Below are 12318 nucleotides of genomic sequence, written 5' to 3' on the forward strand. Positions count from 1 at the left end.
AAACCTGTCCTGTGAACATTTGTCAAACCATATCTTTTTCTCTAAGAGAGAAATTCCAGAAAAAATGTCTCCGATTAAGAAAAGGTCTGGCATATGTGTGTGCTTTTCTTTCTTTCTTTCCATGTTGATGTCACAGTGTATGCACTGGAAGTACTAAAAGCAAAGTTGTCCTACATCACAGGAACAAGGAAAAAACCCTGGATTCTATCAAGTTAGCAGCCTCCTCTTTTATTTCCAGGTGCTTATTTTGCTCAGAAATTGAGCAATCAGGGAAGTTGTTGGAAGATGTGTTTGTTCCAATCTGTGGTGATCTATACTTGTGTCGATCTGTCCTTGTGATTATGCAGGGTTCTAAATCACCCAAGGTGCCCCCATGAATGTAGTAGAAGTTTGCTCTTCAAATTGTGGGGTGCTATAAAGGCGGCAGGTTACATGCTGCAGACATGGGTCTTGCCAGAATTCTAATACGTATAGTTGCCATCATGCAAATATACTGAATGCTCAAATAGACTATTGTGTTCTCATTTTGCCTACAAATTGCATGTGCACTGGTAAGCTAGTCTGTCCAAGCTGCCGTCTCAGTTTTCTTCAGGATGCCCATTTTTACTTCGCTTGTCACGTGTCTCTAGGGCAGGCATTTTGTGGTAGTCAGGCCCAGCTTACTGCTGGAGCACTGGCTCACCATCACCTGTGGTTGACTAGAGGACCTCATGGGGTGGCTAGTATCCCTCAAGTCCTACAATGGCTTTCCCTTTTAGCAGGAACTGTTGACCACCCACCATAAATTCCAGGTCCATTCAGATGCTTCTGGTAGCCTGGGATTTGGGGTGTATTTCAGGGATTGCTGGTGTTCCTGGCTATGGTCACTGGAAGCAGGAAGGGGTCACATGTGATCTAACCTTCCTAGAATTCTTCCCTATCCTGGTGGCCGTCCACATCTGGATGGAATCCTGTAACCTTCTTAGAGGTTTCTGGTAGTGCTGTGTTTGGTTTTTACTAAGATGGCTGGCATAGCTAGGGCCTTGGGGCTTATCTAGTATGTTCTACTAGTATCCCAGCTGAATCTTTTCCTGGAACGTTGGAGGAGGTTTTTTTGGAAAGCACACTGCAGTGAGTGGTGAGGAGACAAATGATAACTCCACACGCCTGTCCCAAGAGCTCTGTCCTGTCTTCAAATGGGAAAGTGTTTCTTAAATTCTTGTCCTCTGTGCACACTTTGCAGCAGCAAGCTGGTTCACAGACCCTTCTCTGTATGGTTAAAGCAACCTGCATCGGAATCTGAAGCAGAATATTTGTGGTTTACTGAAACTGGCTGTACCCTGTGAGTTTGCAGCTTCATTACAGGAGTGGCTGACAGAACAATTGGTTTGCGGGGTCTCCAGTGATTACTTGTGTTCAGTGTTGTCAACTGAAACCAGCTATACAGATGAACCCTCCTAGACTAAAAGCCATGGAGCATGTGAAACTTTTTGAAACAAGCAAATTAATTTGACAAGTCTTTGCCCTGCTATAGGAGCAGGTCAAAGAAGGGGAGAGTGAGCCCTACACACAGTCAGTTCTGCATTACAGGTATATTCACCTTGTGGCAGAAGCACAGGAGAATGGTAAGAGCCAAACCAGATATGACATTAATTGCATGCAGCTAAAGTGGCTACCTTTAAAAGTTTAAATAGTAGTTGTGGGGATCTGATTAGCACTGGGACGCATGGGAAGGGAATTTAATCTTTCCACCACAACACTGAAGCTGCTTTCGACCGCAGGAGGAAAGCTTCCATTTGCATCAGTGTTGAGCTTCTACCTTGGGATGTGGGATTTACATTGAGTCCACAGCATGGGAGAAAAGGCTTGAACGTACTTGTATACTATTCTCTCTAAGTCCATTAATTTCATTCAAACAAATAACATTTCATCTCCTGGTAAAACTTTTACAAGTGCCACAACATTGTTTCCCCCCACTTTTGTGAGGCCTTATTCCTTTACCATGGCAGCACTTGTGCTATGGAACTTTCTGCCCATAGACAGTAGGCAGGCAGCTTCCCTGGACTGTTTGAGATGCCTGCTGAGTTTGTCTTTCCAGTTCCATTTTTCCCAGGATGGCCATCTTAAGATCAATAACTGGATAACTTGGTAGGTTGAAATAGTCTCCTATTGATTTCTAAGTATTGCCATTTCTGATGTCAGATTCGTGCACATTTATTCTTTTGCAAGAAGAAATTCTGTGTTGAATGTGGGAGGGAATTGCTGGCCAGATCACATTGGGAGATGAGCAGGTGATAGACTATCAGCTTTGTGGCCAGCATTATTAATGTAATGGTGTTGCTAGAGTAGAGGTGGGAATAGAGTTGTCATTGGAATTTGTGTCAGGGTCTGATTTCTGTGTTTGTGTCTCTGTTGCCTGTCTGTGAGAGGGAAGACTTATTGCCCAGATAGGCTGTAGATCCTTGATTATATGTTGGGGGGTGGCTTTAGCTGGAAAAAGTATAGATGGCAATGAATGGTGTTCTGTCCCTTCTAGGTCTGTCCTGTATTATATTATTCCTGGCTATGCACCAGGCCTTGGTAGTTTGCTTTTTCACTTCATTGGATGGGTATTGTAGTCTAAAAAAAACCTGATGCAAATTGTTCAGCTGTGAGCCTGTATTTCTGACATCATAGAGTTGGAATGGACCACAACGATAATCTAGTCCAACTTTCCCCCAATGCGGGATTTGAACCCACGATTCTGAGATTAAGAGTCTCTTGCTCTACTGACTGCACTAACCAGAGGCTCTGATCCAGACTTCTGGCACCACTTAGGGATGCTCCTGACAATGGAATGTATGTGGGGGGGGGGGGGAGACTTCGCTGATTCTCCCTCTTCCTGCTGCAGTTTCTGCCCCACTAGTCTGCTCCAGAGTGTTAGGGTCCTTCCACAGCCGTGGCATAGGGAAGTCCACAGGGGAAGGAGGGACCCCTTCCCCCTTCTGCCAGCACAATCTGGCCAACAGACCAGAAGCCTTCCATGAACAGAAGGAGCATTTCTACTCGCAGAGGCTTAGTTTGGATCCAACCCACTGTGTGCTAGCTGCTTATGAGCCATTGTCCTAGCAATGCAAGGCTAGGCGAGGGGAGTGTGTTAGATTTTAGGCCTCTGAAGCATAGCTGTCAACCTTCCCTTTTTTGTGGGAAATCCCCTTATTCCAGCGCCGTTTCCCGCTGCTTCCCGCTGCTATCCCGAATTGTTAGATATCCCGTAGACAGTCCCCGGGACAGGGGAGGCTGCTGATCCCTTATTTTCGAGGCTGCTGATCCCTTGTTTTCAAATCTGAAAGTTGACAGCTATGCTCTGAAGAGACATTGCAGCATGGGGATAAAGGCACCGTTGAACCAAACTACACATTACATTAACCACATGTGTGGTGGAGGAGATAACTGTCCCCCCATGCCTCAGTCTCAACAACCCTGTTTTTTTATCTTGGGAGTAAAGCTGGTATTGACACTATAAAAACAGCCAACATCCCAAAATCTATACAGTGCTAGTGCAGAGGCACAGTTAAAACATTTCCTTGGGCCTTCTGCTTTCACCTCTTCTGCTTTTCTCCCTTCTGCCCCACCAATTCTTGCTCTCCCTGAAGCCTGGCACCACCAATACAATTCTCAATGCCAGTGCGCAGGGCTATTTCCCTGTTAACAGGCTTTCCCCATCCAGTTCTCGAAGCCTTTTTGTTCAAATGATATTTGCTCTATGACTTCTTGATAGGTCTTTTGTTGTTGCATTGTTTTTCTTCTTGATGTTGGCAGCCACCTCGGTTGGAGAGCTGAAGCAATTCAATATTTTTATTTTTTTTAAGTGAAAAATAAATAAATAAGCCTCTCAATTCTCTGCATATTTTACTACCATTCTTTGACACCCAGTGATATTTGAAATGGAAACATCAGATTGTGTGTGTGTTTTTGTGTGTGTGTTTTGCTTTTTAAAAAAGAAAAATCCAATGAAGTCAATTCAGCAACTGCTTTGATGTATTTCATAATATTCAACTTAAATGTAACTTCTGGCACTTCAAGCCGATTGCCCTGTCCTCCAGAGCAGCTGAACCATTTTTCTCCATTTCCTATAATGACAGCCTTTTACTTTTTAGAAAATTGTTACCATATTGTCCCTTAATTTGTTTTCTAGGAATAAGAATACCTTGTTCCTTCAACTTTCTCTCACTGTCATGCTTCCTGTACTGTATTCACCATTGCAATTGCACTCTGTTCGTTTCCTGTTGTTCTGAAAATATAGCGCCCAATAGAATCTGAAATTCCACAGTTTTTGTAACGAGGTTCAAGCAAAATATTACTTGCCTTCAGATTGTTGAACTTCAATCTGTATAGTTTCTAATCTTTTTCTGTGCAAAGAATTCCTTTATTTGATCCTTTGTTCTACTGCCTCTAGACCATTTCTTCTTTGAGAAATATGAATATGCTGTGCTGCGAAGAGTTTGCTATATGTATCTTTCAGTTGTGCCCTCTGTAGTTTTGTACTTTCCACTTCCTACGCCCAAATAATTTATATTATATAGTGTTGATCAGTGGCAGACACAGAGTAGATCCCTCCAGAAATCTGCTTCATGATATATCATATTTTTTTGCCATTTTGTTAACAAATGGAATCTGTGACAAAACATTGCAATGTGGAGTGCTCCTTTTCATAATGCCAGCCAGCCATGTCTTCATCCGAGATATTCCATTAATTTCCACTCCACTTTCCCCAGTTTTCTCTTTCCTCCCACCATCAGTCATGTACTCCATGGCAACCAAACATGCTCAGTCTCCTTAGTTTTTTAATGGGTTTTTTTGTATCATTCTTCCAAACTCAGGGTTTCCTGTATGCCTCCATCTGGTGTATAGCTGGTGTCATTTTAGCTACATAAGAACACACACTTGGAGAATGAGTGTGTCATGAATATTAAGGACAGTTGCTCTCAGTGAGACCTCTTTTATTCTACTGTTTGAGTTGGTTGGCATCTGTCTGTCTTGGGAGACGATGAAGAAGTGCACCTTTGGGGGATGCGGTCAAGCTGTTGGAAGGTCACAGCGCCTGCTGTGGCTGTAGAGACTGATACAGGAGAGACATGACACACACTTGGAGAATGAGTGTGTCATGAATATTAAGGACAGTTGCTCTCAGTGAGACCTCTTTTATTCTACTGTTTGAGTTGGTTGGCATCTGTCTGTCTTGGGAGACGATGAAGAAGTGCACCTTTGGGGGATGCGGTCAAGCTGTTGGAAGGTCACAGCGCCTGCTGTGGCTGTAGAGACTGATACAGGAGAGACATGTTTTGCTGAAGTATAGTTAATGCAGCTGGAGGGGATTTGGGTTTGGGGAGAAAAGTGAGACTCAGTTTGCAAAAACAAAGATGATTGCTGTGTTAATGCATACTTAAGGTATCCATTAGCACAATATTTCATGTTTATGCGTTTTTGTTTTTTTTAGATGATATTTATTAAAAATTTTAGAATTACAAAAAGAAAAACAAAAAAGAAAAAGAGAAAGAAAAAAAACCAAAAGAAAAACAAACCACAATCGAACAATACAAATTGATAAAAATCAAAATCAAAAAATAACACGACACAATCAAAAGACAAAAATATGCCACAAACATTTAAAAACAAATCCAATATTCTCAAATCCTTAACTGTCATTACCTTCTTTCTTTGACCTCCTCACTCCTCCCTTTTTTTGTATCCTAGTTGTTAATTGTCACAGCAAATCCTTTCCATATTTCATAATATTCTGTCATTACATTACCTTAATCTATTTTAATCTTATCTTACTATAAAAGACCTTAAAACTTAAAACTTAGATCTTATTTATACCAATTTCTCCTAACCATAATATTCTTACATAATTCTTTAAACATTTTTGCTAAAGCCAAATAATTTCATTCCAACATTTTTCTAACGTTCATCAATTTTATAAAGCAATCCTAATAAAAAATTTTTTTTTTCTTCCAATCTTCATACAGCATCTCTTCCTCCAGGTCCCGGGTTTGTCAGTCCTTTCTATCCCATCAATCTAGCGCATTAACCTGGTAATCTTATGTCCGAGGCCCTTAAGTCCCTTCCATGTCCCATCCGCAGTTCTTCTTCATATTTATACCTATACTTTACTTTGTCTCCTGCTCCTTTCACTCGTGGGAACTCCAACTTAACAGTGTTTTTTGACCCTTCTCAACAAATCAGCCCCTTTTCCATAGTCCACACTAAACTCCATGTGGTATTTAAAAACTTGTTTCAAAGTCCCTCCAGAATTAAGAGCCCCCACAACCCCAAACATCTCACGGCCCATTGCCAGACTTGAAAAGTCCAAACATCCCTGCATAGGGGGGTCTATCCAACCCCCCATTTCCAAACCAAACCAAACTTTATCTTTCCAAATCTGGCTTTTTCCAAGTTCATTTGTCAAATCCAAGAACTCATGTTCCTGCTGGGCCACAGCTCCCTCCATCTCTGGCACCCAAGGTTCAGCAGCATCCTCTTCCCTCATCTGTTCTGTCAGAGCACACTCCTGATTTGATTCCTGGGTGGGCTCTATATAGTTTCCCACTACCTGTCCAAAATTTCTGATTGAACAGTCATCAAGTCCGTCTTCTCATGTAGCTGTTCCAGTAGGGCACTTGTTTTACAGAAAGCACGCAGCAGAGCTTCTGAGTACATTGTTCTGCAAGGTCAGAAGTCTATTCCCATGATCGTAATCTATTGCAGCTGCAAGCTCCCCGGTTCAGAATTGGTAACAGTTTCACAAGCTCCCTCTAGGGGAAGAGCTTCTATTTGTTCTTTTCTTTTAAAGGCAGATCTAACAACAAAGTTTCCTTTTTCAGATATTTTGTCAATATTTGTTCCTTTAAAATGCGAAGGGGAACAATGGAATCACTATGTTTCTCTTCTTTTAACTATCTGTCAAAGACGTTTGTCTCTGGTCAATGAGCTTCCCAAATAACGTCAGTCCTGACACCCCGCTCCAGGATCAAGACAGTGGAAAGTTACTTTGCGTTACACTCTCTTCTGCAGGTTTAAACAGTCCGGAAAAAATCCCCCCTCTTCTCCTGCTTCCGAAGGGAGTTCAACAATTTTAAATGATGAAAGTTAATCCTTTACAGGCGATTTTCTGAACTCTAGTTTGCCATGTCTTTGCTTTAATCTATCTACAAGAAACGGAAGGCTGACTTCCTGTTTAGACCTTCCCGTTTCAGTGCCAAATTGAGGTAAATTTCTTAGTCCAATTTTCCTTTCTACTCGCAAATCATTATTTGAAGTCTAATTGTCCGAAATTTAAGTACTCACGGGTAATTGTTTTAAAAGCCAAATTGTCCCAGGAAAAAGGCAGCGCTCTCCGGCAACGGCTGTGCGGCTTCGCTCCACAGAAGAAGCAGTTGACTCTCAGCACCGCGCCACTTCCCCCTCTTCACTCCGGAGCCCGTTAATGGGTTCCTTTGCGGGTTGGGGGGGCGCTAAAGGTGCCCGCCGAGTCCCATGGTCACAGGCTTCATCCGCCTGTGATTTTTGAAAGGGTCCCCGCTTCGCCGTAGCGGGAAAGACCCGTTTCCCGTGGAGCTGGTCCCTCCAGATCAGGGAGTCCGCCATTACCGATGGCGCCACCCCGGAAGTCATGTTTATGCGTTTGCAGCAAGGTCAGATGTGAAGAGTAGTTCAGAGTCCTGCTTTGTCCAATCCGGAGTTTCGCTGGTGAGATAGGAGCAAAGGTTTGGCCTAATATGGAAGACCTGCAGATACCTGCAAGGCAGTTTGGATTATGAGAATAATGCTATAAGTCAAATGCAGTTCTGTACCATGTGCTTCTAAAGGGTCCTGGAAATCCTTTCGTGACTATGTTTTGTCAGTAAAATGTTGCACAGTCGTACCTTGGTTTTTGAACAGCTTAGTTTTCAAACGTTTTGGCTCCTGAACACTGCAAACTCAAAAGTGAGTGTTCCAGTTTGCGAACTATTTTTGGAAGCCGAACGCCCAACGGTCTGCAGCTTGCAATTGGCTGCAGGACTTTCCTTCAGCCAATCAGAAGCTGCGCTTTGGTTTCTGAACGTTTTGGAAGTCAAATGGACTTCCAGAATGGATTCCGTTTGAGTTCCAAGGTACGATTGTAGTGCTTTTATAAACAATCCAGAGGCATTAAGATGTTGTTCCAGGGACCTTTAAAGGCTCCAGCTCCTTCAATGCCTTAAAAACAAACGCAGGAGCTTAAACAGAACAATGTTGCTGCAGTTCCCATAGATCCCAGCATTGGGAGTTTAGCATAGGATTGGGAACTTTTTGGCCTCTCTCATCACATGGAAGAGCCTAGTGTTCATGGTTTCCCCCTTTCGTGCTTCCTTCCACCCAATGTTTAAAGGTCTGGGGGAGGAGTTGATCAGGACAGTCACACTATGGATGGCGCCAGCATGCATTCCAAGCCCCCAACAAGCTATATGACTGCTGTATTAGGAGAAGAAAGAGCAGAGTACAAACTCTTCAGCTTCTCTTATGAGAATTTCCCAAGAAACATTTTCCGAAGTCAAGATCGATATCTGCTTTGTTATCTATTAAATGTATTACCCTATCAAAGAAAGAGAGTACTTTGTTCTTTTTCTGAACAAATCTATGCTGTCTTCAGGTGGTCATTCCAGTTTCCTCTAGATGCTTGCAGATTGATCACATTGTAATTGTTCTAATAGCGTCTACATTATGTAAGTCGCTTTTATTGTTGTTGTTGCTGTTGTTGTTTTTTAAAAAATCCCTGGGTCCTCCCTCTTTTCACATTTGGCAAGGCACTATATGTTTAGTGTTCTCCAAAGTGCTACAGGACCTTATCTGTTCTCCAAAGAAAATTGTGAGCAGCTTTCTGATCTCTTGAACTAGTTCTCTCAGCATTCTGGAGGGCATTTCATCAGGCCCTGCCAACTTAGAGGTAGGGATTTCTTTACACGAGGCTGTTTGTGGTTTCCTCATACTAAATGATTCTGTGTAATAAGTGATTCTGAGGCAAAAATAAAATAAAATTCTAATTTACATCTTGGTTTTTGTCTTGCAGGCGTTCCCGTGTATTTCAACAGGAATTTATGGTATGTAAAACCCATTATAAAGTTTCTATTCAAGCTATATTTCTTCATGACAAATAGTCGACTTTGGTTTTAACAAGGGTGTTTTGTTTTGTTTTTGGCTTTGCTGGAGCGTGTTCTAGTAGATGTTGCATGGGTTTTACATATTCAGTATTATTAACGTTTTGTTCTACAATGCCTAGTGGGCTGTGTTGTGCTATCAAATTACAGGCTATGGCCCAAGGACCCGACAGAGAATTGATCTGGGTTTGCAAACAGCTACGCAGCTTAATATTACATGAATAAGAGAGTTTGATTGGCTTCCATAGAAATGCCATTCCCATGGCAGGTGCAGGGCTGAAGATAACAGAAGCTGCAGGGTTCTGTGTAAATGATGTATTGGAAGTAGTGCTATAGTATTGTGGGAATAGAGCCTTGTGTGGTACTGTGGGCCATGACTCATGTTTTGCATACAATTCCTTGTCTCTCCACCTCATAGGATAACAGACAGCAGGGCTAGGAAAGACCTCTGCTTGAGACCTTAGAGAGCCACTGCCAGTCAGAGTAGGCAGTTGAGGCATCATGTGTTCATATTGGGCCAATCACTGCCTCTCAGCCTAACCTACCTCACACAGTTGTTGTGGAGATTAAATGAGAAAGGTGAGAACCATGTTCACCACCTTGATCTCCTTGGAGAAATGCAGCAAACAAACAAACAAATGTTTTCTCAGGATGTAGACAAGATGGAGACAGTAGCCAGGTTTCTGCAACACACAATGAGAATTTGTGAATGCTATACAACACTAACTTAAATGCTAAATGCAGCGTTTGTGGTAGGGTTTTTTTGGTGTGTGGTTTTGTTTGTATTGAACCCTACTGGAATCTAGTACGTATGCCAATAAAAGTTTGAGAATCTATGAGAATATAAACAAATAAATATTGGAATTATTAGACCATAGACTGGCAGAAATTGTTATGTTTCCACAAGCTGGGTGCTGGGTGCTTTGGAAGAGTGAATATTGACCAGTCAGAACTGGCAAGGGGTAAAAGCTTGTGTCAGGTATACACAGTGCTTTTTTTCTGTGGGGGAGGGCAACACAGGAGTATGTATACCCCTAAACATTTTGTGAATCTAAGTTTGGCCTCACTGAGGGACAGTATTTCAATATGAGTAGGAAAATGAGAGTACCTCTAAACATCTTTTTAGGGGGAAAAAAGCACTGGGTATTCATGTGATAAACAATGAAATGAAAGTGGTGTAGTTGGTATGAATTTCCCCAGACACATAGTATTCAGAGGGAGTTTTGATGGTGAGCTACACATGAATTCAAGCATTTCTCAGTTGAATTAATTAAATATTTTCTCTTCTAGTATCAAACCTGAGTTTCTTTCTCCTCTTTTTTGCTTCTGATCATATCTGTATTGCCTGAATACAACTGCGCTTTGCAGACATAACTGATTTTTTTTTTTAATCTTCCAATCTAGATCCTGATAAGATTATTTATAATTGGAGGTGGCTAATGATATAAAACACAGCGGTGTTTTCTATCATGATGCATATTTTTGTCATTATCATAGGAAAGCAGGACAGCCATGATTCATGGAATCCGTTGTGAAGTGAAATGCAAAGAAAATTGCAGGTTGTTTTGTGACAGCCAAATTTAACAGAAAATAAAATGTGTCAGAAATGAAGTATATTTTCTGGTTGATCATAGATGTGGTTTAATGCTATTCTGAGCTGCATCAACAGAAGTCTGGTGTCCTGATCAAGAGAAGTAATAGTACTGCTTTGTTCTGCTTTGGTCAGACCTCAACTGGAGTATGGTGTCCAGTTCTGGGCTGGCATCACAGTTTAAGAAGGCTATTGACAAGCTAGAATGTGTGCAGAAGAAAGTGACCAAGATAATCAAGGGTAGGACCCAAAACAATGGATTCAAGTTATAAGAAAGGAGATTCCAACTAAACATCAGGGAGAACTTTCTGACAGTAAGAGTTGATCAACAGCGGAACAGGCTCCCTCAGAAAGTGGTGGACTCTCCTTCCTTGGAGGTTTTTAAGGAGAGGTTGGATCTGTCATGGATGCTTTACCTGAGATTCTTGCATTGTAGGGTTAAATTTCCCTTGGGGTCCCTTCCATCTCGAAAATTCTATTATTCTATGCAGATTCAGATCTGATTGCCTTTTTCATAGCCTGTCCACCTGTAACGAGCACTATCTGGCAGTTTGCCTTAGAATAGCTAGGAATTATCTGAGATCATCTGCAGAGAAATTGAGTCACTCCCAATAGCTTGGAAGATGTGTGTACATATCTCCATCTCTCCTCCTGTCCCCCACTGGTCCCCAGTTCCAACGCATCTCTTTCCTTGTGTTGGAATACAAAGCACAAGGAAGAAGAGTAAGGATTGTCCCCTCTAGCCTTGTTCCTGGCCTCCATGTGTTTACTAGACCTTGTGAACTAACTGTAGTGTATTCACACTGTACACACATAGGCTTTGTTCACACATCATGGTAAAGCAAACTATGCCTTATCAGGACTACGTGGATAGTAGTCTTTGCTCCTCCCTGGTCCTTTTAGCTCAGTACAGTATGACAGCTAAACCAAGGTTTGGCTTAGGGTGTCATCCAAATCCGGGATTGTGGTTAAACTGCCTCCCCCTTATCTATTGTCTGTAGCCAAGAACAAACTTGCACAATCGGAACATGTGTACAGATAGAGGCAACATGCACACAGTTTGTGCAGTCACAGGGTCTGTTCATAGAGGTCATGATGGATGCCAATTTGCATAAAGAACAGTATGGTGTCCATATGAGAAACCAGTTCAAAGAGTTTCTATGGAATAGTCATTACAAAATGATTAAAATATTGACTTTTTTTTTTTAAGTTCTTAGTAAATAGAGCAGCAGCTGCTTGGAGTCCATTAGGATATTCAAAGTATTTCAGCAGTCTAATTAGCTACTCTGTCTAAGAATTTGTCATATACATTATTTAACAGAGATCTTATTTTAAATGGCATGCTACCCATGTTCAAACTGTTCCTTCAGTCCATTTCTCTCTGGAATACATTCTACATGCTTAGAAATTATTACCAGGGTGTCCATTGATTAACACTCAGCCATCTAAAATTAGCATTAATAGGATATATTTAGCAGACATACTGACTCCAGAAGGAGGATTAAAGGTATTAAGCTCAGTGCCTTGATGGGCACTGCCCTCTTGTTCTTGCTGTCTTGTATTATGAAATGTACATGTGCTGTAAATTTG

At 41.8% G+C, this 12318-nt stretch overlaps 1 protein-coding gene across 4 annotated transcripts in view; it reads left to right on the forward strand.

Moving 5' to 3' along the window:
- Positions 1 to 12318, forward strand: part of MACROD2 (mono-ADP ribosylhydrolase 2) — a 978088-nt gene that overhangs the window by 558187 nt on the left and 407583 nt on the right. For all 4 annotated transcript variants that reach the window (XM_080999221.1, XM_080999220.1, XM_080999219.1 and 1 more), the window contains exon 7: positions 9050 to 9080. In XM_080999221.1, coding sequence (XP_080855347.1) covers positions 9050 to 9080 — 31 coding nt within the window. The remainder of the gene's footprint in view (positions 1 to 9049; positions 9081 to 12318) is intronic.

The sequence above is a fragment of the Podarcis pityusensis genome (genome assembly GCF_964106645.2).
Source record: "Podarcis pityusensis genome assembly, chromosome: 3".
NCBI lineage: Eukaryota > Metazoa > Chordata > Lepidosauria > Squamata > Lacertidae > Podarcis > Podarcis pityusensis.